Raw genomic sequence first — 27,413 nt, forward strand, 5'->3', positions numbered from 1 at the left:
TTTAAAGTTAGTATAAACACGTATTAAGAACCCAGGGCACTCGCAATTTGCATAGTAATCGACGTTAGCAAAATTTGTTAGTTACTGAGGTGAAATTTCAGTGTATACTAACTTACTTCGTGCTGGTATCTGCGGATAAGGAAATTGCTACAGATAGTAGACCCTGTTTACAAGTTTTATCTTCTATAACCTTTATTGTATCGTAATTAACGTTTTAATAAAATCAAAATAACCCAAACCAGACATACACCAGCTGCTTCTATAAATACCGAAGTCAGTCTTACGTCTATAATAGTAATCATTAATATTATTGATTATATTTATTCAGTCTTGTAAGCAACTTGTTAATAATTATGTTATCGGTGAAGTGTATTTTCTTCATTTATAGTAAATCTATACATATCTTTGAATATGAAACTTAAATGTAAAAGTAATTTATGAAAATAAATATTTTGTAACGCTATACTTACATGAAAAAAAAACTTATAAATAATGTTTTATTTTATTTAATTTGAGAAACAAAAGGTTTATAAATAATTATAGAAAAACGCGGATAAAGTCGTTGTTAACAAATAGTTTATAACGGTTCATTAATTAGGATAAGTAATAAAAAAAAACAACATAATATATATCATGCCTTTGTGATGTGTATGGGCGTCCATCTTGTTTCTTGTAAGTATCTCATTAACTTTGTTTATGTTGCCGCGATGAAACCTCAACACGCAATAAGATAAACAGAATGTATCTTTTTTATACCTATTTTGTGTGTTTTTTTCATTCTATTACACTTTAATGAGAGAAATTTATATCTTTTTATCTGAAACTTACATTCAGATACGGTTATTTGCTTTATTCACAAACAGTTAAAAAGGCTCACATACTATTTATGTTGAATAATTTCTAAGGTTATTTTTCTGTTTATTCTTTGCCAGCATCTATAGACTTCAATTTGCACACTAAATTATACTAAAGCAAGTTAAGGAGACGTAAAATCTAAAGAGGACTTTCGAATAATTCCAGAAATAACTATAAATAAATTTATATAAAAAATATAATATATAAACGAAGTTCTTTGTTTTACTAACATTCATAATATCATATCTACAATGCCTCATGATTTGAATTTTATGATTGACACATTTCGCTCATAAAGACTACTATTATTTGACTATTATTCTTTCAAACCACCCCAACACCTTTCTGGTTTCAAGATAAAATAAAAATATATATCAAATCGTGTTCTCCTATTAGCATTGTTAATAACGCTTTGATGTCTGATGAGAGGGAATAAAGTGTTGGGTCAAGATGAAGCTCGTTTTTAAAAATGGTGTGGGTATTACTTTAATATTAAACATTTTCACGATGTAAAACATTATATAGCCTGAATGAGAACGAATGACACGTCACAAGTCAGGTCCCCACTGTTCAGTTTAGTTAATAACAATATAATTTACCGATATCTTTGATATTTCTACAACACTATTTTAGAATTCAAAGGATATTGCTTTAATTTAATTCATATTTAAATTTTGTTGTGCCTTATTTCTTCTACATTATCGTCAAATATAAGGAAATGACTCTTAGAAAAGCGAAACAATATAAATAACGTTTAATCTATACATTCTATATTATTTATCGAGTCATCCATCAATTTTTAAATTCTTACAAAGTTTTAAACGTGACCTATTTCTGCGACATGATTTCATTTTCAATAACAAAACGCAAGTCAGCGGTACGGAATGAGTAAATTCTGCAGTATCACTGTCGTAAATCGAGTAACAATGAAAAAAAATGTATATAATTAAAAATGAGAATGTTTAACTTTTATCATATTTTCATATTTGAATACATATTTGTTTTTAAATAATTCAATCTGCGTTTTCGTTCAGAATGAAAAACTGTCAATCCCAAGTAAATTCAATTTGTTTTTGCTGCTAGAACTGATTTCCCATATGAATAGTACGTTTCGATATTTTATATTGAACAAATATAACAAAATAACTATTAAGGATTTGGTTTCGCTCTGATTTTGTTTGTCACGTATAAATCTTCGAATATTTGCAAACACGGGTTTATGAGGGTTCGCGAACACATTATTTAGTTTCAAACATAATTTACGATTATTTATTTACAGCCTCTACTGCGTCCAATGGCACCGTAAAAAAATATTTATATTATTGACTTGTTTTTGGCGAAAATTTTACCCTTGCGATTGCTTTTGTTCTTTCAAACCCCTAATATATCTGAAATTGGGTAATTACATTCTATAACCAAGGTATATTTTTAAGTATAGGATATATCAAAATATACAAATATTAAAATAAAAAAGCTAGGCTTATCATTCTTAGTTTTGCAATTTAACAAGTGTATTCTGCTTGCTGAATGACTTGCGGAAGTCTATTTAGTTATTATTAAAAGTCTATTTTATATAAGACTGTTTCTATTCCAGTGCTATTATTCCGTCATATATCTTTGTAGCATTAGGAGAACACCTGGAGCAATTTCTACTGGCTACAGGTGTTTCATAGGCAGGACAATCCACTTAGTATTAGCGCTAAACCCACTTTACCTTACCGTCGTATACGGACCTAGAAGATAAAAATGGCATACATTTTTATTTATTTTTTGTATAGTATACTTGTCTCCACGAGAACCTGTTCCACTATCTGTGTGAAGAAAACGGTGGTGCTGTGACTTTACCAGCTGCAAGAGGCGATGATGCCTGGAAGATATACTTCAACGAAATACCCGAGGAAATTGTGGACGAGTTTGCTATGAGATATGGTATTGAGGCGATCTATCAAGCCATGACGTGAGTATAGCCCAAAAAATAATGTATATCATTAATATTTGGTTTCCTATTGATTTCAATGTAGAGCATACCACAACGTTAAGTGAAAATGACCATGTTAACCGACTAAAATGTAAATCCTAGAAGTAACTGTTAAAAATTTTCAAAGAAAGCTGTCTTTTATTTGAGAAATAAAAACAAAATGTTTTTATTGTTTTAGTCATTTCCACTGTCTGTCTACAAAGTACCTGTGTGCTGGAGTACCGGCCGTAATGTCAACACTTCTAGCTAATATCAACGCATACTACGCTCACACTACGGCTTCGTCTGCGGTCTCCGCATCAGATAGATTCGCCGCTTCTAACTTCGGGGTACGCTAACTCACACTAACAACAAAAACCGTTTTTTTATTAAATAAATACGTATGTTCAGGTATATCGTAGACTTGTGCTGTTGGATACAATTGAAATAGAAAGTCTATATTATATATAAAATTATTTCTATTATGAATGTGTGCCACAGTAGAATAAAAAGACCTAAATCAACAATATTCAGGAATACCTAAGCAAAAAAAAACCTCATAAAAGTCTGTTGCCAAACTACGACAAACATATTCGTAGATACTTAGCATTGTCGTCCCTGGAACATAATTTATATATAAATAATCTACAGTAAAATGAAAATATTTTTTACACAAGCAAAGGCTGTATTACTTACAAGCAATAGCATATTACTATTAACTTCAAACTAACTAATAATTACGTTGTACATGACTGCTCAAACAATTTAGTCAGCCCGAGAGTTATTAACAGACATGTTATTAACATTACATACTTGAGGTTAGTTTTAATTAGTTAAATTTATAGTTTCATGTATCAAACACAGCCTTCTCAAATAATAAACGTTATGTTGGGGGCGACTAATAAGTTTTCGTAATTGCTCAGTGCTTAACTCTGTTATGGCTTAATTAGAATTCAAAAGATAAATTGTATTCAAAGGAATGATTACATCATAAATTGTACACATTAATACTTTTGGTTAATACCTTTAATTTATTTTAACAAAGAATATTATATCATCGATAAAGGAAAGCATTTATAATTGATAAATTATATTTGTGTAAATTTCTTAATAGTCATCCAATTTAAGCCTTTAAAACTTAAAATTTTGGTATATTATAATTTAAATTAAACTGTTTTTTTGCAGAAAGAAAAGTTTGTCAAGCTCCTGGATCAGTTGCACAATTCCCTTCGCATCGATCTGTCTATGTATAGAAATAACTTTCCCGCCTCGAGCGCTGAGAAGCTTATGGATCTTAAGTCGACTGTGGATCTACTTACTAGCATCACGTTCTTTAGGATGAAGGTGAAAGGAAAATCCAATTTAACTTAAGTAGTATATAACAGTCTACACTTAAAGTGTAGTAAATCGTAGGTTTATACGTTCTTCATCAGTATAGGATATTTTACAGCTTTCAACTCGAAAGTAAAACGAGTAAAGCGTCTTTACAGATCTAAGTGTTTGATGTAGATATTGTTATTCAATTTCCATAACCGAATTGAAACACAGAATAATAATCCTAAACAAATTTTACGTTTGAAATTCACTGAGAAGAATAAAATGCGCAAAGCAAATTTATTCAAAAGAATACCGTCCAAGTTTCGAAAGAATTAAGGACTGCAAGTTTGTATCCAAATATTAGCATACGGCTTTTTCACATTTCATATTCCAAACTCCTACCGAGCAAACGATCATAAGGATACTATTGTGAATTATTTATGATAAACAAACGACCGTACTTAATGGACTTTATTACTTCACATATTATCAACAGGTTCAAGAGCTCAGCAGTCCGCCTCGCGCCAGTACAGTAGTCAAAGATTGTGTGAAGGCTTGTCTTAGATCGACATATCAATTCCTATTCGAAAACTGTTATGAGCTTTACAACAGGGAATTTCAGGTTTGTTTAAATTAATGTATTTTATAATTATTGATCTTAAGTTAATTTTATTTAATGTTTTTATTTGAAAATTATATAAATATAACACTGAAAAAAAAACAAGGGTGTAAAATGAATTTGTACACTAAACAACAGTAGCGGCAAAATAGGTTAATCAGTGAAACGACTGGGGCGTGAAGTACCGGAGAACACAATTTCAAAACCAACTCTCTTTCAAACATGTACCGTCTATCTACAAATGTCATAATACTAAAAGAGGAATGATATTTAAATACAAAATTATGTCATAAGTAACTTCAGAAAAGATTAATTTTAAATAACTTTTAAAGAAATTTTGCAATTACTTCAAAGGTGGATCCCAACGAAGCTAAACGAGATCCATCCGATCATGGCCCTCAGTTGGATTCGGTAGACTTTTGGCATAAGCTGATAGCACTCATCGTGTCAGTCATAGAGGAGGATAGGAACAGCTACGCTCCAGTCCTGAACCAATTCCCTCAAGAACTGAACATCGGACAGGTGGGACGAAATAACTGTATTAATATTATATACAATTATAATTGTTTAGAGAGTATACAGCTGATACAGCAAACAAGTATCATATACTTTCATATACCGAAATTTTATATACCGTCATAAATGTAGTATTCTATATTATTGCTTTGTCGTCTGGATATTTACAGTTGTCAGCAGCGACGATGTGGTCACTATTCGCTGTGGACATGAAATACGCACTTGAGGAACACGAACAGCATCGGCTTTGCAAGTCTTCCGCTTATATGAATTTGCATTTCAAGGTAGGCTCATGTTAAACATTCACTAGAAAATTGTTGGCTTATGAAATCATTCTATAAAATTCGTAAAAATATTTATTAAAAAAAATATTAACGTTCTATAGTATGTACTTTCTTTTTTATTTATGAATGTAATTTTAATCTGTTTTATTAAATTTTACTATCTCTGTAAGAAAGTATGCGGAAATTAAAGCATAAGGTAATTTTTAAATTTGCTTTCCAATGACCAGGTTAAGTGGCTTCATACTAACTATGTGAAAGACGTTCCTCCATACTGTGGCGCAGTGCCAGAGTATCCAGCCTGGTTTGAACCCTTCGTTATGCAATGGCTCAATGAAAACGATGATGTTTCTTTGGAGTATCTTAACGGTGCTTTCAATAGAGATAAACGGGATGGGGTACGAAAAACGAATTTTGTTAAAGAATTGTTATCCAATATTTCTTACATTTTTTTACAACCATTAATTTATTTCAGTTCCAAAAATCAAGTGAACACGCTCTGTTCAGTAACTCAGTTGTCGATGTGTTTACTCAACTAACGCAATGCTTCGACGTGGTATCAAAACTTGAATGTCCCGACCCTGAGATCTTGAAGCGTTATATGAAAAGATTTGCAAAGACAATTGTCAAAGTTTTGGTTGCGTATGCTGATATCGTTAAAAAGGAATTCCCTGAGCATTTGAAAGAAGAGAGAGTCGTAAGTGTTTAATTTTTATGATTTGCTTATAAACGTCGAGAACAAATTTAACTTCTTAGTACTTTTCACAGGCTTGTATTCTTATGAACAACATCCAACAACTGAGAGTTCAACTTGAAAAAATGTTTGAAGCAATGGGCGGAACCAATTTAGAACGTGATGCAGCCGATATCCTCAATGACTTGCAAGCAAGCCTGAATAGCACTTTAGATGAGCTAGCTTCAATGTTTGCTAACAGGTATGAAAACTTGAACTGGATACTTCCATTACATCAAAATACGTTGTCCTCGACAATAACTTCTTGAAAGACCGTATTGGTATAATTCATTCATTAATATACAATTCTTGATCTATTCAGTTTGGAAACTCGCATTACGGCCAGTGTGAAGGAGCTGGGTGAATTACTTCAGAAAGTTGGAGGAGGAACAACTGTACCTGGAGCCCCGCCACCACCAGCTCACCACGAAGCGGACGAAGTGCTGCGACCGTTAATGGATATATTGGTGACTTATATTTAAAATACCAAAATAAACAGTACCTTCGTAAACATAATAACATTTAGATGGACGAGCTTGTGATGTATCGTATTTTCGATACATAATTTTTCAAATTGGTAGTAACAATTCTCTTAGTAAATTATTTCACAGCCTAATATAAAACTAACGTTATATACGAAATAATAGATTAACATAAAGGCATTAAAATACAACCACTAGATCTTTAATATATGTATTTATGACGATGTGTTTTCTTAGGACGGCTCACTTACAATGTACGCGGAATCGTGCGAGAAGACAGTGCTCAAGAGACTTCTAAAAGAGCTGTGGAAGATTGTCATGAAAATTCTTGAAAAGACTGTTGTTCTCCCTCCAATGACTGATAAAACGGTAAAGACACTTTTCTCTTTTCATTTCTTTTCAAATAATTGGAATTGATATTTTAAAATACCTACTATGTGAAGTGAGCAATTCCTATTTATGACCAAAAAAACTGTATGAATATATTGTTCGTACTTTCAGATGATGTTGAAGAATCTTACGAACAATGCGAAGAATTTAGCTGCGAACGCAAAGATTGAAGACATGACTCAACTATTCAAGAGCACGGTCGGTAAACAGGACGTCAAACACGCACTTTCAGGTGTCATGGATATTTCTAAGGAAGTGAGTCAACACGTGATCCTCAGATGCATGGCTTACCGCCACCATTAACTAAAATAAACTCATACTTATGGAAATTAAAATAAACTTAAGTAACCGTTCCCATGGCACATAATTTGTGAATTTAATATTAATGTTAATTGATTAATTTTTATTATATCAGAGTTTTCTGTTTTTATTCACATTTGTATGGCAGAAGTTTTTAATTTTACTATATTCCCTTTTTTATACAGCATCTATCAGCAGAAAAGAGTCTCACACCGAAGCAATGTGGAGTCTTAGATGCTGCTCTTGATACGATCAAGCTGTACTTCCACGCGGGTGGTAACGGTTTGAAGAAAACTTTCTTGGAGAAAAGTCCTGAGTTGCAATCTCTGAGATACGCTCTTAGTCTATATACACAGACTACTGATACTTTGATTAGGACGTTTGTTACTAGCCAGCAAAATCAAGGTAAGAACAAATTATTATTTAAATGATAAATACAAAATAATATGTAGTAAAACATTCATTACCTATGAACCTTAGAGAAAACAGCATTTATTAACTCTGTAAAACGAATATTAAATTGAATTAAGTTATATGTACCAATTCAAGCGTCTAAAGTTTTTCTGTTATTTAGACGCGGCGGTCGCTGAAGAAGGCAGTGTTGGAGAGGTATCGCTCCAAGTAGACCTTTTCACACATCCAGGCACTGGTGAACACAAAATCACTGTCAAAGGTAAAAAAAAATTCGCATGTGTATATATATATATATATATATACACATGCGAATATTCGAATGCGAACATGAGAATATATATATATATATTGTAATATCATATCATCTTCATTGTAATATCATATCAAACAGTCTGGGTCATTCATAATTCTAAAAAGAAAAAAATAAGTATATAATTCTAAAATTTTAACATATTTATAAATATTCGGCTCGTGATAGCTTTAAAAATTCTTCCAATACAGTATTTTAATAAATAATAATTTTAAGATGAAAAAAACGTACCTTATATAGATAAAGATTCTTTATAAACTTATATAGAAATAACAAAACCAATGCCCATGTGATATTCCCTTACATATAATTTATGTATGCTTTATCTGTTCGTCTTCAGTGGTTGCTGCCAATGATCTCAAGTGGGTGATCGCTAGTGGAATGTTCCGTCCCTTCATCGAGGTGAACCTGATTGGACCACATCTCGCAGACAAGAAGAGGAAATTCGCCACCAAATCTAAAAGCAACAACTGGAGCCCAAAATTCAATGAGACTTTCCATTTGTAAGTGAACATATCATATGGATTATATTGATTTATTCATAACTATATAAAAAATAATTAAACTGAAGCTATTTGACCAGAACGAAATCTATTTGTTATTATTTTTTAAACTGGAAATTTTATCCGCCTCAAGGGGTTCTATCAATTTTGAATACTCCCGATCGATGGGTCTTGAAATTTGGTCTATCGTATAGAGAAATGAACATCAAAATAAAAAAATGCAAAGATAGAAAAACAAAAAAACAAGTTAATTATTTAAACAAAAGCTTACATTACTTTTTATAACATCAACTATTTTCCAGTAAATAATCTCGAAATCGTTGTTACCATTTCAAAAATTTGTCTGAACAAACAGACTGGCCGACAGCCAGACAAAAATTGTGCAAAACGAGTTTAGGTATATGTACCGTGTATATCCATTTATTATGCACGTTGTAAAAGGATTATTTTCTTTTAGAAAATAGATACTCATTTTATGTACGCAACTCAAGTGTATGTAACGATTATGGAATGTAGAATATAATGTTGTTTCAAGCATGGTGAGTGCGACGGAGCAGTTGGAACTGTTCGAACTTCACGTCTGCGTTCGAGACTACTGCTTCGCGCGAGAGGATCGGCTGGTCGGAGTCGCTGTCATGAGACTGGCGGATATAGCGGAACAGGTCTGAAAAAACTATCGATGAATGACCTAATTAACTGCTTGAACATTGTTCTTCTTGAGGATAAGAAATGAAAATTTTATATATTATCAGAAAAAAAAGCACGTAAATCAAGCTGCTCTCCAAATTTGTAAACTATACTAATCTATTAACAAATGAATCTGTAACAGTCATCTTTAAAAATAAATTGTTAGCAAAAATGAAGGTATATTCAAAAAATAAGATCGTTTATATTTACATTTTCATTTTTCAGGGATCATGTGCCTGCTGGCTGCCTCTTGGCACACGAGTCAAGATGGATGAAACTGGATGGACGATACTAAGGATCTTATCACAGAGACACAGTGATGAGGTCGCCAGGGAGTTCGTTAAGCTCAAATCAGAAATGAGAGCTGAAGCACCAACCGGTAGCCAAGGACCCTCGTGAAGAATCTGAAGATAACACAGAGAGACGCACCTTCATCCAATTACATTAGGATCTTCCAATTCTATTGACGAATGGAATATCTATGGATGTTGTCTTGATAGTCCATCGTCACCAGCGCTACGGCTACCGGTCAGTGCTCGTTACCAATCTCATGTCGAGATGTCGTTTTGTAAATAAATTAACCGTCTTAAGTTTAGCGATATTAGAATATTTTGCACAAATTCGTTTCATCAGCCAAAAGACTGACCGTAGATTGCCGGGCGCTGTCGTCGATTTTAGGCATTCAGCAAAATAAAAAAAAGCATTCTTTGTTATTCTATGGAAATAGAACAGCACAAAATACGTGACGGAATTACTTTCTGATGTTTATTGTGGATGATTGTGTGTTGTATATATTGATGTTATGTGAACTCTTGACTCGTGGGATCCGTTCCATGGGAGTCCATTTTGCTGGATACCTAACGTGTGCAAGGGATCGTCACACGATTTATGTATTAATAATATGGACCAAACTGTCGTTATGGACGCACTACCTAACCCTTAACCACTAATATTAAAACATTTATAAACATAATCATCTTTAATATTTGTACAGTAAGTAATACATGGCCTTATGTAAATTATTTCCTTTGTTACATGACATGCTTCCGGTGAGTTTGTTGAAGTATCGTGATGAGTGTTGGTAAAATCTGATCTAGTGTTAGTCATGCCTTAATGTTTAGGGTTTTCTTAAATTGTATCGACTTAGTATGATTTACTTGTGGAAGTTTCCCATCTTTTATATGATCTTTATCCAGTTTTGATTCATCTTAAAGTGTGATCTATTGTATATAATCGTTAGTATCGAACGTAACACCACATCTGTTAATTTCAATGCTTAAAATATTTAAACGTATTATATGAATCCTGTCTTTGTGAACGTTATTGAAAATTGTGATATTGTTAATAATACATCATAACAGATATTTATGGACTTGCTTTTAAAGGGTTCGAGTAAACTGTTAATGTTGCTTCTAATTGGTTCTTTGTAAGGGCCCCTTTCACTTTCTATATTATAATAATGTTTGTGAAATCCTTTTTAATATACCTAATGTTAGACATTCAGTGCTCAAATAATTTTTGTTCAGTTTTAATTAGTATCGTGTTTTTAATGTAACTGTTTGCTTTTTCAAAATAAATAATACAATAATATCCCATCCAAATATAACGACTATACATGGTGTTTAATTGTTTATATTTTTAATATCACTTCAATCAAATATTTCTTATGGTTCAAAAAAAAAAAGAATTGCCTCAGTATTTGAATTTGAAAACTTTCAAATATTTTTGATTGTTGCAGTTATATTAAAACTTTAAACCAAATCTAAGAGACCAGATTATTTTGACCTCCCAAAGCAAAGTGATCTTTAAAAATATATACATATATACATCATAACACACAAACGCGAGCATTAGATATTATATATATTAATATTTATCATGGATAACATATCTGTAGATAGAATGTGGTTTGTCTAGTCCAAATCTCTATATATTTAAAATATATTTACTCGTCTTTAAACTATTGAATTGAAAAAAAATAATAATATCGAGTGATTTATGTGATTTTGAATCCGCTGAATCCGTTTCTAGAATTTATTGTTTTATGTTTCAAAGCACACAATATATAACAGATATTATATATAGTTTATTTAAATATAAAAATTATAACATTTACGTGTGCTCTATATTAGATTAGGTGAATTGTTTTAGAAAAATGTACCTAATGATTGGTTAGATTTGATGTCATTATAATATATCCTCTCTTATTCAATATTTATAATCAGATATTTATTTAAAGTGACTTAAATGTAATATATCATTGAGACAATACAAAACTTGATGATCACTTTAATTAAATATCACATTGATAATAGATTTTTAAAAAAGTTTTGCATGATAAATCACTTTCGTAACATAACGTCCATCTTATATATCGCAGGGATCTATTTAATTTACTAAATTCAACTACATATAAAGCGTCAAAGCTAGTATTAAAGAAAAGCGCACAGCATTAATTCATCAATAATATATAATATAGTAATCACTCCTTTACCATGACAATACTTGGTAAACTTATTCTTAAGTGAAATGTGATGGACACGATCATTACGCTCCGATTATAATATTAATATCACTAACATTGCATATGTCTTTGTATAAATGCATATATGTAAATGTTACATGTTTAAACACATTATTGAATTTAGAATTTTTATGAAAAAAAAAATAAATAAATATCCGTATTTCAAATATAATTTCGTTTCGTTTTATTTTATCACGTCGTTATATATTTTTGTCGTAAATTATCGGAGGACTGTTTCGTTGTTGTGGTGCTGTGATTTTTGTTGTGAATTTATTTGACGTCATTTATTCGACCTAACTAGAATTAAGTCTGAATCTGATATACAATTCAGAATTCTTAAAGGCTGAATCACTTTTTCCAAAAGTTCCTTCATACGTAAAACAGCGTCACGGCCGAGCTATTTAAAAACGTCACCCATTCATAAAGATCGCGCACATTGAAGGAGTTGCCACAGCGAGGCACGCACGCATCTCTGTATTTAAATACTGTTTGTTGGGCAATACTGTTTGTTAGTGTTGTGAGAAATGAGCGGAAACTTTCTTACAATACCCGGGGACGATCCCATACAGAGAAGATCACGGGTAAGGATACTTTATTACAATTTCTTTGCACAATATAAATAGATTTTATTCTCTCAATAATAGTAAAAGTTTATAAATTTTGAATATGTTTATGAAAATTTTAAGTTTCATTGCCAACGTTTAGTGTTTCAAAACGTTCTGATCACTATATCATTCAGTATTTATGATGTTAAATAAAAGTCAGTTGGCAAATGATACTTGTATGATGTATTGGTTCCGAAACAAAGCACTGATAGGTTTTTGGTAAGAGTTACTATAATTCTAGCTCTTATTAATTAATTTATTTTCTATATTTTATGTGTTTATAAATTGTTTTTGAACTAGAATTTCGGATAAGGGAAAATATATTTAATTTAACTAAGACCTTGAATTGGACAAAATAATTATATAAACATAAAGATTTCTGTCGCAATAGCACTCGTTTAAAATAACGTATCTCACAAAATATGAGTGATTTTGATTAGACTAAACATGATAGTAGTTGCGTGCACGACTTGATGCGTAAATATTATTCTTCTAATGAAGCCATATTTATGAGTTTAACAAAAATATCCCACAACATAGGCCTGATTATAAGCCACAATTACATAAAAAGTCACATTAAAAAAATATTTTTTCATCTTCACAGGATTTACTCAATTTAATTCAGAAACGTTAATTTAGTTTAAAAAATTATGTATAGTTCAAGGTACATAACAAAAAGACAGCAGAAGAATGTTTTTAAAAAACTAATGTTAGTGTGGCTCTGCGTTCTTAGTATTACAAAGTTACGTTTCTATACTACACGTGACACGTGACACGTGACACGTTTTATTATAATACCATTACATAAAGAATAGTTGGACCTCGTCGTTACGTGTTGCAACTTAATACAATGATGGTCATAAAAGGTTGTATCATACCTACGTTTCATATATATTTCTATATAATTTCTACGAAGAGACAATACATTGGTTTTAATAAAAAATCATATGACGAAAAATGTTCAAACCTTCTCCATGCGAGAAGAGGCTTATGCTCAGCAGTGGGCTTCCGATAGGCTGATGATGATGATGATGATGACGAAAAAGCTCCATGTTAAAAATTATTAATATTTTAAGGTTTATTCATATAATAATAAGATAAAATGTCTATAAATAATATACGGCTTATGTAGGTTTGAGACATAGCAAATATCTTAAACATCGTTATAACTTGTGTAAGTACTTATACCAAACTATTATTTTGTGTGGAGTTTGTATATAGAGATTTTCTTTTTTACTCTCGTATGATTTTTTTTATAATTTCTTAATTCATTTAAAACTATATGAAAACTCACTAATTTAAAACAATTAGTATCTTTTTTAAAAACAAACCAATTAACCACTCAAAGTACATAGTTTATTTTGAGAAAATAATGGAAATCTTATTTAAAGCTAAAACATTATCTAACAAAACATGGAGAACTAAAATAAATGAAAGCAATCCTTTAACAAGTATCTGAGTTTTCGGCATTAACAGCCATTACGACATTTATTTTCACATTTGAAAGGAAAAAATACAAGAAAATTCTTTTGAACCGAGGACCTAAGAATTGTATCAAGAATAGTTAGCACTTATGTCGACGTACTATCCATTAATCTTTTTTACTCTACTTCTACAAAAATGTGGAAGAAAAAAACCTAATACCTAAACTCGAGTATATTTTAATTACCTATTGCGAGAGATAGTTCACTTACACGTAAACATTAAGTTAGATGCAATTATAATAACCTTGAACATAAACTTGAATATTTTTTTGTAAATAAATGAAAATACATCTTGCTTTAAATAAACTTCTAGCTTTATTTTCTCTTAATGTAGTATAGACTAAACTTTTTCAGCAAAATCGCTGGCGTGGAAGTGTGTAAATTTTTACGTTAAACAGAATTTGGTTTAGAGAGTAATGTGTAAACGTATTAGAACAATATATTTATATACTTAAAGCAAACCGGCAGTGATATCTTGAGTATGTGTCATATGACTGTTTGCAAAATACGACGTTATGCTGTAATCCTGTGGAGCAATCCGGAGCTCCGCGATACCTGTAGCTCATGTTATTCTGAAGTATAAGGTACAACTATATCTGCTGTTAACATTCAGCGAAAGTCGAAAATTATCTAGCTTTTGTCCCGAAGAGACAACAAACATCCACACATCTTCCCAAATTAACACATTTCTAATATAGGGAAAGACCAGATGAATATCCATTGAAATATTCAATTATTAGAACTACTTTCAATCTTTACCGACAGCAATTTTTTTTATCACCAAATAATTAACAATATTATATTTTTAATGTTACATATTTTATTCCTTGTATGGGTAGATGAAGTACAAGTTTGTTTTATACACCGCAATGAGACTAGTACATTTTTTATCAAGTATATTTTTGTAGTAAATTTTTTAAAACCTCTCTATGAATAAACACCGGCAGATAGATAAAGCAAATTTATAACATACTAAAATCTCAATTCATTACATTTCCAGTACCTTTGTAACTTAAGCGAAAATTTTAATAAGTTTTCATTTTATTTATTGTACCTACAATTTTATATTAATTTTCTCATTACAATACCATTAAATTATAAAAAATATATAATTCTCTCCTAACTTTATATACTTAACGTCTACTTTAAATAACATTTAATAATAATAACATAGGTACTTGTTTACTTAAAGCAAGAATCAATTATTATATTTCGCAGTCACAATTATATTGAAATTCAGTCGTTCATTTTCTTGAAACACGTTTAATTGGGGACAATAGTTAGTAAATAACTGTTAAATTTGTTATGGCGACGTATCCGTGGAACGACGCCAAAGTCTAAATCCACCGAATTTTTCAAATGCCATACCTCAATCCCTAAGACCACATATACTCGTATATTAAAAATAGTCAATTAACTTATATATTTATAAATAACATTAAAAGTTAGATCAATATTATAGTAATGGAACCTGTAAAAATTTACATGAAAAACCTTTTAAATTTGTCGATCCTAATATTTTACTAAATTTGTGTTACAACATTTTTAAATTATATTTTAACAGGAGGTTTTTGGTTTAATTCAGATAAAACCAAATAAACAACAAGAATAAACTTAAAACTATATAAAAACAAGAAAGTATTGCTACGAAGAGAAGCACTTAGACTTAGACATTTCGGACATACAATTTCAAATTTAATATTCTCTCAAGTAAGTTTCTGTAAGTTTCTTGGAAACTTGGAACTCTGGTTTGGTACTAAGTTACGTAACTAATTCACAATCACGACTAAAATTAATATAGTATCAAGGACAAAGAAAAGCACAGTTATAAGACATATAATAAAACTTTCTGCTATGGTATACTTATACACTTGATTTTTGATTCAAAGACAGCTGTCTGTCTATATTAGCATCACTGAATCTAAGGCCTTTGACACTAGGTGGCTTATTTCAAAGATCAAACAAGTCTGTACGGATTGAACAATTAAAACTAAGACACTCTGACCTATTTAATTAATATTCTTATATTGTAAACTATGAGAACCCAATACTATGAACCATTTACAATATATTATTCCTTAATTTATGCGTGACAAGGCTGCCTCAACATTATAAACGTATGGAGTATAATACATCATTTATATAAAAATGTAACAACAGAAACGTGTTATATGATTGTCTTAAACCAATTATCAATGCGTGTTTACATAAAGAGGTAATCTAAAATAATCTCTAATAAGTCGGAAGATGAGGCATCGAGTCAAATCGGGCGTAAAAGCTGGACAAGGTCAGGCCAAGGCCTTTGAGCCATTGGCTCTGGATAACTGAGACGGGAATTTGTATTGTTTCTGTCAATATTAATTATCACAAATATTTTACTTCTCATTTTACAATATCCTGCTTACTTCGACCTTTAATCTAAAAGATGCGTCATGTTTTTTTTTATTATTATATTTCTGATTTACATTGCTTACTAGCTGTGTCGCAGCTAAAGTTAAGTTAACATAATTACCATTTATTAAACCATCTTATAATGCAAGTAATAACCGTTTCAGATAAAGCGGAACGCACTGATAAATAGACGGAAAGACAATCTTTTTTTTTTTATAATATGGCCTCATCCGTGCAAAGACATGCACAGTATATTCTGCCAGTGTCATGTAGAATGGAGGAGACACGATTCGGGATTGACTTTTGAATGAAATAAAATTTAAGTTTCGACTGAAGTCACAATTAGGAACTACATATGTTGGTAGATCTAAAACAACACAAATTCAATGAAATGCAGACATAGGAGATATATCAGACAATTTAAAAATAAAGTTTCTTTGACGTATATACCGTGTGTACATCAATAGACTTTTAGTAAAAATCTATAACTTTAATATTTGTGATTTGTTGATCATTATTGGTACAATGACAAAAATATAAGTTTAAAATAAACTTTTAAAATAAACTTTTAAAATAACGTTTAAAATAAACTTTTAAAATAAACATTCCTTGGTCTCCATCGGGTGAGTTAAAAACAAAACTTTACTCAGACTGTTTTTTTCCTTCCACTACGTTCCATATGTTCGTATTGTAAATATTTGTCTATTTATATTTTAAGTAAAAGAACATAGGATTTTTGATAAATTCTTTAAAATCCTTTACTTTTGAACATTTAGAAGACTTTAGTTAGCGACCATTCTTACCGAGGCGGAACTATGTAAGCAATAATATTATATTGATTTCGTGAATCGTATGTATTACACATTTCATACATTTTTTTAAGAAGAAATATATTGAAATATCAATTTAAATGAAGCACTAAGTTTATTGAACTTCCAGTTTATTTTTAATTATTAATTATATGAATTTAAATATATTTATATAGACAGTGTTAATGTTATTTGTGACAAGAAATTATAGTGTAAGTGATTTTGATACAAAATTTATTTTTACACAGATTTACTAAATGTATATAAATAAAGTGATAATTTTATTAAATATTTTGATTAATTATTATTTAGAAATATTTTTTTTTTTTAGTGTTACAATCATTTCATATAATTCCGAACTAGTTCTAATTCAATCAAGATTTAAGAATGAATTCTAAGAAAAAAAAATGTCTGAAGAAAGCTCTACATAGACGATGCTTTTCAATTACGTTGGTATTCGATACTAATTTTTAGTATCGAATACCGACCGTTTAGTAGAAAAATTTACATTAGAATACAAAGGCTTCTATTTCCATATAAAATTAAATCTGTACGGCTTATAGCCACTTTCGGAATAAGTGGTCTGGGTGAATTTATATTATGATCATAAACGAATTTCTATTCCGACGATGGCAGGTGTTGGCAGACTGTCACATATAAATCTTAAAGCGAACCATTTTAAGAAACCATCAGAATTGATTTATGATCATATATATTGGGGCAAAAGCGAAAATTGTGTACTCTGGAGATGAATTATAGAAATAAGAAGAACGACTATGACTGTGAATATTTTAAGCGTCTTGGTAAAAGCATTGAAATGAAATCAGTCAGAAAAATTCACATTACGTCAATACCGTTTTAAACGAGCAATCGCTTTTCCAATGGATTCGTAATAATTCAAATTTATTAGTTACGTGTATGGTTTTTAAATTAAAAAAAAATCTAGTATAAAATAATTCCTTAGAATTTTGAGTTCAATTTTCAAGGATCTTAACCAAATATGTGAAATATTCACTATACATCCTGAAAAAAAAAACATCACGGGAGAAAAACACGACGTCCTAAGTTCGTGGTCCAAGCCTCACTTTTAGCAGGCGCCTTTAGAATGTACGCACCCTAGGGATCCTTCAGGCCCCTTCGTAACGGGCCGGTCCCAGCACCGGCTAACTCTTCCGGCGATGCTGTGAAAGCCGCAGGGCTAACAGCATTACACATTTAAAAAAAAAAAGGGAGAATTCATACATTTAAAGCACTTTATATGTGTGTATGTATGTATGTACATTTCTATATTAAAAAACATATACATAGATATATTTACATAAATTAACTTAAGAAAATATGCAATTATAAAATGAATTTAATAATTTTCCACAAAATCAGAACAGGGTTTTCCACAAAATCAGTGATAACTATAAACAAACTATCTGTGTCGATAAAAATGACGTACGATTATTTCGTTTGGACATTTCTCAGTTATAATTTTAAGTTAATAAATAATATTAATTTTATTTCTTTATCTCCACTCACACTAACTCTTGATTGTGATATTATTATGAAATATTTAATTAAACTGATGAATGAATTGTGGTATAATTTGGTATTGTACCAAAAATGTGTAAAACTCTTATTCGAACTTAAAGTTAATAAATTTATATAAATTCTTAACGTGAATATACAAACTAAGTCACTGACCATTTCTTTTTTATAAGCTTCAAAAATATTAGGAAAGTTATTTAAGACAACTAAATGGTTTTAATTTTAGATTCATTAATATTTCCGATCCGTTTCGTAAAATTAAAAATAACAAATGACACAGAATGAATTGGATCTTATCATATGGGTTCTAGGAATTATGCAATATTTGCGCAGCTGTTGTTTGTTATTAAATCAATGGCATTCATATTTGTTTAAAGATCACATAACTATGTAGCCGCAAACCAAACTTTTGTATTCTTTTCTGAGACATTTCAATAATTAGTAACGGTTCAACCTTGAGACTGTTGTTTTTCAAATGTCTTGCCAATATCTTTATTCGAGTAAACTATGTTTATTTCTTTACATTCCACAAATTATGAGTCTTCGTACTAAACTCATACTATTTTCGATATTCCAGTATGTCAAAAAGCATATATTGTTTTAATAACAACTATATTTGCCCTACAGAGCTCGTCATTGACAGATTTAATATCTGCGTTCGACAATAAAGCTCAAGCCCACACAGAACTTCAGAAAATAACAGCCTTCAGTGGCAGCTTCGATAAAAATCTTAAACCAACCTTCTCCAAAGATGAATATGGAAAGTGAGTATTATATTTCATACTAGTAAGTTGGATTTTTTATAATAAATTAAAGCCCGCCAGAATAATGTTTTTTAAATTGTCTTTTCTATTTTTAAACTGTGTGTATATTTTATCGATTTCTTTAAATAAGTAAATAGTTTGAAAGGTTTTAATTGTTACAGTATTATAACGAAACAGAAACGAACAAGAGTACTTATTATTTAAACATCTAAGAAAAAGCTATTCGCCTTTAGTTAGAAATACGCAAGAAAAATGAATAACAAACACAGAATTTACATTTTTCCTTGTTCGTCTACAGCTTGGAATCTTTCTTTTTTTTAAATACCTCGACTATCTTCCACGACGTTCTTCTTTGTACAATGTATACTTCCTCTAATATACATTCCCACGTTAATTCAACCATGACTTATACTGACCTTGACTTTGATAATTGACTGCCAAAATTTTTCATCTTTCAACAGCATTACAAAGACGTGTCTATGATTAGAATTCTAAATGAGACTTGATTTTTTTTTTATATGAATTGAATCTTTGTGGTATGATTCTGTAAATATTTTTTCATACTTCTTAAGTTGAAAAACTATTTATTTTTTATATTATTTCAAGCATTTCTGTTTCATTACGTATTATATTATTTACAGGTGAATATTAATTGAAAACTTTTTATTTCCCTCTATGACTCTTTGGTTTTTCCTTTACTTTACAAATTTATGTATCTTATAAACTTCATATTTATATCAATTAATTGAGTATCATTTCCATAATAATATTAAAATACCTTTAGAATAATATGACTAAAAACTTAGTGTTTTTTATTGTGAGTTTAAAAATTTAGGGATCTTTGTCTGTAATTTTGTATATTACTGGTTTCATAATTATTAAAAAAGTGAAATAACAAACTAAAAAAAGAAAATGAACTACGACATGACAGAAGATCTAATATAAACACATAAAGATTGTTTATATTCTCAGAACTTAGTTGAAACGAATGAAACCTTACAAGGGTACGTCGCATAGAGGATCGATCATCTAAATAAAAAAATATTATTTCAATATGCAGTATGTCACACAAATTATTACATGTTTATATTATTTCGAAATAAATCATAACAAGTATAAATTTTACAATAGCAAAGAATTATTCTAAGACAAATCTAAAGAGCACTGAATTCCATGCTTTCAGCACAAGCGCATTCTTTACGTCAGTTGTTTAAAAACTATTATTTATTTTGCAATCTATTCATTCAGAAATAACACATTTACCTACTTTTAAAATCGTATAAATGTCTATCAAAGCTGAAGAGATACGCCATTTGTAAACATCGAAAAACTTCAAAGAGTTTTTAAATATGAATGAGAGGCGGCAACTGTTTTGTTCTCCTACAAAAAAAGTAGAAACATTTTAGTTAACAATACTCTAATGACATAGACTTTAGAATATTTTATTTCATAGTAACAATAATACGTGTGACAATCAGGTTTATTCGAACGCACACATAATAATCTTTTTAACACATAGAAAACAGAAATAATCGTAGGCGTTACACATTGTTGCGTATATAATGAGGTGATCTTAAGTACTAAAATGTTTATAACAGTTCTAGTAGCAATGTTATAATTAATTTGTCCATACGCTGTCTGAGCGTCCAGAGAATCTGAATAAAATTAAAATCTATATAGTATAAATAATATTATATTCATCAGTTTTGTTTGACGCGGAAATCCTAAACAGGATAACATAAATGAACTCATTATCAAAATGGTGATGAACGCCTTTGAATCAAAGCTGTGGCTCATTCATACAGTCTTAAAATTTGAAACCTACTCTAGAATGTGATTATTATAACCCAGCTCACTAACCACTAACTAGAGCCTTACATAATTCCACTGATGATTCAGAAATCCCACACATTAAATTTTGTACTTTAACTCCAATTTTGTAATGATTAATGTACCGTATAAATAGTTTAGTGAAACAACGATGGTCATGAAATTTTACGATAACATTATTGTTAATAATAACCATAAAGGCTGTCATCTTATTTCCTTATTATGTCCATATTTATATATAACGTATGTTATTCAAATTGTATAATGATTGATACAAACAAGAGATTTCATTTTTCAATAACACTAGTTTTTTTATTAAATACATATCATTTAGAACACTTAATATTAAAATTATTTTATTCAAAGTATTTCTCATATTTCAACTTAAGAATACGTAACTACGTAAGAGTGACAAGCCCACACAAATACATGTAGTGTCGCCTTTAAGCAGAGAAACTCTCCCATTCATAAAGTTATCAAGAAGCTTCTAAGAATATATATAACAAGTATTCCTAATACCTAATTATTTTTTCTAGACCCATCCCAGGATCAAAGACTGAGTACAGAGGCGCTGAAGCACAGGCTAGAGTTTGTACGGAAATGAAAGAACTTTGCGAAATTATTAACGAATACGGAAAGAGTCCCTGCAAGAGCCTCTTACCACCGGAACTGAAAGATGCCACAAAGGTCATATCATTCGGTGAACTATTCACAGTAAGTATACTTACACATAATGGAATTTTATTTATTTAATTGTATAATTTTATAATGTTGACTATTTTCAATAACTCAATCGAAGAGTTAGTATAAATTTGAATGCAAAATATCTTTATATTTCATCCACCTCTAACAGTTTGTAATCTGTATATATATTAACTGTTCAACAAAATCCACCATCGGGTTCCTTTTCATACATGCATATTTATCTTTCAGATATTATGTCTTTGCGAATAAAACTATGTTATTCTTAATAAAACGAATACATAAAAAAATAACAAAGATAACAGCGTTTTGTTTACAAATTTACGTAATATTTATTAATGAAACATTGAGAAATAAAATATTAAAAACATGAAAAGACGGAAACAATTGTTCCGATTCTATTATATTATGTGTAACGTAAACAACATCTACAGTTTGTAAAGAAACTGCGAGAGGTGAAAGGTGAGATGGAGTACAATAAATCTGAGGTTTATTTTACTCCACTTGACATTGATTAAGAAACGTAAAGACTGTGAGGGTCGTTAGTCTGTACTATTTAAACAAAGGAAGAAACGAAGTTGCTCCAGTTACTATTTCTCTTTACCTTAGAGTTTTACAAACTTGTTTAAGTAATAATAACTTTTGTATTATTGTACTTTGTATTAAATTGTATAGAAATGAGGTTACGTGATGAAAGGAGGATACGTGATATATCTTAATGAGCAAAATTTTATATATAAATTTAAATTAATGCGAAATTGCTAGCGGTGGGTTACCTGGTCGTTCACCGAAATATGCTTGGTTTTCTTCTACAACAATACATTAACTCGTTCTGAATTAACATTTTCGCTTCAAAAACAGTATTTGATGATTTTTATAACTATCACGATTTTTCTGTGTCAGTATTGTCTTACCTATTAGGAGTATAAAATATGAGTAAATATACTTCATAAATAAACGCTTTCCTGTTTTAAAACTATTGATTTATAATACATCGATCGATTTGTCAACCGCAATCACGAAATTATTAATTTAAACCGGTCCTCTCATAACACGATACATTGCCTATCTTTTCATCAATTCTAAAATAAGATTTCGGATGGACAATGATCTTGGCAGCTACTCGGGTGACAGATGCTTAAAATATTTGTAATTTGTGACGGTCGGCCAGTCTCATTGTTATAGATATACATATATATTTCTATGGCAATACGAAACTATACGGTTGTATTAATAGATGCAAAACAATTTGTCACGCATTTCATTTGTTACAATAAAGCTTATTTTAATATTATGTTAAAATTTTTGTATGACAATGTAAGCCGTGACATTCAAGAGAATTGTTTCGATATAAAATATGACTTTATGAATGATTCCAACTATTAAATTCAAAAGCTCTACATGAAACGAAATATGTACTAATATATATAAATATGTATATCTATGTAATATGAAAAAAAGCATTTGGTATCAATTTAAAGCAAAATTCCTTTTTAATATCCGACGGCATATTAAAAGATTTATTGGAGAAATATGTTGCAGTAGACTATTCGGAGAAGTTGCGGTTAAATTTAATAACTAAAGCCACATAAATTATAACCCTCGCTAGCTTTTTTTCTTGTAAACGATGTTTTGAATAAAATATTCTATTAGAATTTATATAATAATTTATTTTCCACAAAATATTTCCCTATCATTGGCTTAAGAATCGTAACTAAACATTAAATTTTGAATATTGTTACCATTAAGCCGATCACCGAATTCTGTTTACTGAATCAAATTCGTAACTCTCATACCAGACAGATGTGTGGTTCCAAAACGATGACGTCATCTGACATTCCACCGCCGTCACGGCAATCGTGGCTTGGCCAGCGTCGGCCAAGTTTTAAAATTGGCAAACATACACTAATGGCCGTTCACTCGTAATTAGCAACATAAACATTGTGCCGGACGCCGAATAAGGAAACGTGAACACCGATCGAAAATACATCTGGAACATTTTACGGATATGCTCGCGTATGCTCACCGTCGATCAGTTATGACGTAAATATTGATATATTTTTTTACGGACGGTCTAAATTTATACATCGAGCGATTCGTTTGGATGTCAGATTAAATAATTTTATGTGTTATCTATGATAATATTTTGATCGAAATAATTTCACCGTTTTATGCCAAGATACTGAATTATATTTGTTTATACGAAACGTAAATATTTTTCTATTAATGATAATTGTTTTCGAAAACAGATTTTTCCATACAGTTTATATCGATTTTGTGAAAAATATTTGTTTTAATTATATATTTTTTTTTAAATGTATTTACACTTTGAGTGTCATATATATGCATCTCCTATTAATTTAATTTAAGTACATTTCAACTATTACGCCGCTAGAAGTGATTTCTCTTAAGAATCAGATGAATAAAGGGCAAAGTTTCCAAGTTTCAGAGTCATTAATCTTCATCTTATTTATAACATCCTATTTCAGATATACACAGTGATCTCAGACAAACTCGTTGGCATATTGCTAAGGACGAGGAAGCATCAACTGACGTTTTTTGAAGGCGAAGTCTTATTCCAGGTATTAAACGAGAATAATATTAGATTATTTAAAATAATTAAGATCATGTTTCATTCATCAACGATTGCATTTACCATTAATATATTTTACTCTATATTCTGAATTATACTACATTGATAGATATTTTCCGTGGATTCTCTTCCATTTCTGAAGTTTACATTAAAACTATTTTATTTTTCGTATAGCGTAATAGAAAATAAAATTTCCACACAAATTGGGTCGTTACATTTATGTCATAGAATAGTCACACACGCACTAATCTATTGTCCACATTTGAGTTTTTTATTTTGTTTTAAAAGTTCGTCACCGACTATTATTTACACTTCTGTTCATTTAACGTTAGTTATATGTAAATTCTATCAATCTATTCACGTTATCGTGCACATAATGATATGTTTCAGAATATATGTAAATTTATGCAATCAGACATACACTTACTGTGAGTCCATTACTCGCTTGAGAAAGGGTCATTAATATGAACCTTTTAGATAACCGTTGTTACTGCTGACTTCATTAATGTTCCTTTGATAAGATATTAACAGAAAACCAACGAAATATATTAAATAAATATATATAGAAATCAAACGGACAAAAATAGTTAAACTGAGTAAATAATAGTTAATATACTAAAGCAATTTCTTGGTTTTACTTGGACTTTGTTTTTTATCTTTTTATAATTTTTTAATATTAAATCGAGTGTTTTCGGCGGAGTCTATAAAATTATTCATTTTCTACGTCTTAAACAACAAACAACAACAACAAGATTGCTTAACCAGTCGAGAGTGAAATTGTCAAAAAAAAAATTATTCAGGGTCATTTTGTTTTTAAAAAAATAAATACAAAATTAACAATATATTCTACTTGCATTATAAATTGATGATTATGTGTCTATTAGATTACATTATAGCTATTAACTTAGCTCTATATAAGCTAATAATTACATTTATATAACAGTTGACAAAAGATTTTATTTAAATGAAACTAATATTTTTCGGATTTTTTGTTAAAACTACATACTCTCGACGTTTCGGTTACTTTTCAGCAACCGTGATCACGGGCAGACGAGATGTGACGAAAAGATTTTATGTTGTTAATACATAGAAATACTTTCGCAGAAACGTGATGACGACGTTCCGGTGTTTCTGATGCAGCCAATTGGTGATATTCGAGCGTACTGTGACAACAAGGCTCTACAAGCGAGACGATCAGTATCTCCGATGCCTAATTAGGACACTATTGAAATTATAATCAATTATAACGTGTTTTTCCACTTAACGTGAATCAAGTCCGCTGATTGAAGCCATTGGTATCCTATACTACCTAATGATGTTTTTACATTTATATGAATTTCTTTTTGTGTTAGTGGTTTGAACGGGCGGCTATAGTATTCCTGTTCTTTATTTTGATTTATGGTAGTGTGTGATGAATCGTAGGGAATTATGAATATAGAAATTTATCGGACATACTCAGACATTTGTCTTTATCGTCGTTGTGGATTATATTAAAAAGGTTATTCATATATATTTTTTTAAATATATCAAATTTTTTAAACAAATTTCTTCTTATTTTTCTTATAAATAAGAGGAACGTTAAAAGGTAGTTTTGACAACAACGAATTGGGTGGTACATTATTTTTTATATATGTTACTGTAAAAGTTTAACTAACGGTAAATCTTAAGATTGTCCAGTAAATTTTTGTATTTACCAATATGAGTTGGTAAATGTTGAAACCAGGACGATCTTTTCCGGACTATTTCCATTCGAATTCGGTATATGCTAGGTTGTACTGCAGGTTGGTAGATGTTGGTATTAGGACTTAAACAATAAAGAATTCTTAATTATTTACTTCAATAAACCTAAACTGATGCCTCTTTTGGAATTTTTTACATCTTAGGTTTTACTGGATCATCTTAGGATTTACCACAATTCGAGCTGTTACAGTAACATAAATTGAAATTAAAAAAACTTAGAACAAATAAGAAAAGTATATGTTATGCTATCTATCTATTTATCTTTATTTGTATAGTGTACTCTAGAATTATATAATTAACAAAGACTAGCTCGTACTTTGATGTTTCCAAATATCTATGTCAGGATTTACTAATTACATACATCATAAGAACGTAAAAGGTTATTGGGTCACAAACAACAATCATTCGGAAAGACGAGAATTTTTTTTTCATGTTATTGTCTAAAGACACAACAGCGCTTTTACAGTTAAAAAGTATTTATATGATTCTCAAAATTAACTTCCATCTAATATATTAAAAATCATAAGAGTTATAAATTATTTTCGTTATATAGTTTTATTGTATGGGACCTATATATTGTGTTGTGATTATCAATTGGTGTTGAGAAATTATTTGTGTAAACTATTCCTGAATCTAGTCATTGAAATATTTTGTTTCATATTTTTTTTTTTTAGTAATACATATTATATTATAACATGGTTTTTGTAAATATATTGTATGATTTTTTGTTTTTGTGGAATCTAGTCATCTTTAGTACATATACTTTTACAATAATGTAAGTGAACGCACAGTAAATTAAGGCTGAGTGGTATTGGAATGTTTTATTGAAAAACATCTTCTAAGAAACTGCTTTTTTTAAAACAAATGAATAAATCTCAAAGGTTTTTGCTTTAAATTTCATTTATATATTATAGTTTTTTATATTTTAACGTAGTGATATTTTTACGAAAATTTTGAAATCAGTATAGTGATTTTTGTAATATTTCTCCCTTAAAGTATCGTTTTTTTTTATTTTTTTTTTTCACGTAAACTTTAATTAAGAGAATTCAATCATAATTGTGGTTATAATTG

General features: G+C 29.9%; 2 protein-coding genes and 1 long non-coding RNA gene across 5 annotated transcripts in view; all 3 read left to right on the plus strand.

The window, feature by feature from the left end:
• Positions 1-12,060, plus strand: part of LOC116768247 (protein unc-13 homolog B-like) — a 169,376-nt gene extending 157,316 nt beyond the window's left edge. For all 3 annotated transcript variants that reach the window (XM_061523446.1, XM_032658925.2, XM_061523445.1), the window contains 17 exons: positions 2,634-2,812; positions 3,012-3,162; positions 3,998-4,156; positions 4,626-4,751; positions 5,103-5,270; positions 5,435-5,548; positions 5,776-5,943; positions 6,021-6,242; positions 6,314-6,480; positions 6,601-6,745; positions 6,998-7,129; positions 7,262-7,405; positions 7,636-7,855; positions 8,025-8,123; positions 8,515-8,677; positions 9,213-9,339; positions 9,590-12,060. In XM_061523446.1, the coding sequence (XP_061379430.1) occupies positions 2,634-2,812; positions 3,012-3,162; positions 3,998-4,156; positions 4,626-4,751; positions 5,103-5,270; positions 5,435-5,548; positions 5,776-5,943; positions 6,021-6,242; positions 6,314-6,480; positions 6,601-6,745; positions 6,998-7,129; positions 7,262-7,405; positions 7,636-7,855; positions 8,025-8,123; positions 8,515-8,677; positions 9,213-9,339; positions 9,590-9,763 (2,658 nt within the window). In that variant the 3' untranslated portion in view covers positions 9,764-12,060. The remainder of the gene's footprint in view (positions 1-2,633; positions 2,813-3,011; positions 3,163-3,997; positions 4,157-4,625; positions 4,752-5,102; positions 5,271-5,434; positions 5,549-5,775; positions 5,944-6,020; positions 6,243-6,313; positions 6,481-6,600; positions 6,746-6,997; positions 7,130-7,261; positions 7,406-7,635; positions 7,856-8,024; positions 8,124-8,514; positions 8,678-9,212; positions 9,340-9,589) is intronic.
• Positions 12,061-12,304: 244 nt separating this feature from the next.
• On the plus strand, positions 12,305-27,237 carry LOC116768105 (actin-binding Rho-activating protein-like). The gene is made up of 5 exons (XM_061523447.1): positions 12,305-12,469; positions 19,341-19,477; positions 21,844-22,021; positions 24,499-24,591; positions 25,707-27,237. The coding sequence occupies exons 1-5, from the start codon at positions 12,413-12,415 to the stop codon at positions 25,818-25,820; spliced, it is 579 nt and encodes a 192-aa protein (XP_061379431.1). The 5' UTR covers positions 12,305-12,412; the 3' UTR covers positions 25,821-27,237.
• LOC133319365 (uncharacterized) lies at positions 13,800-16,620 on the plus strand. The gene is made up of 2 exons (XR_009753001.1): positions 13,800-14,561; positions 15,542-16,620. It is a non-coding gene; the product is annotated as an uncharacterized LOC133319365 (long non-coding RNA).
• Positions 27,238-27,413: the final 176 nt, after the last annotated feature.

Source organism: Danaus plexippus, chromosome 19 (assembly GCF_018135715.1).
Source record: "Danaus plexippus chromosome 19, MEX_DaPlex, whole genome shotgun sequence".
Classification (NCBI taxonomy): Eukaryota; Metazoa; Arthropoda; class Insecta; order Lepidoptera; family Nymphalidae; genus Danaus; species Danaus plexippus.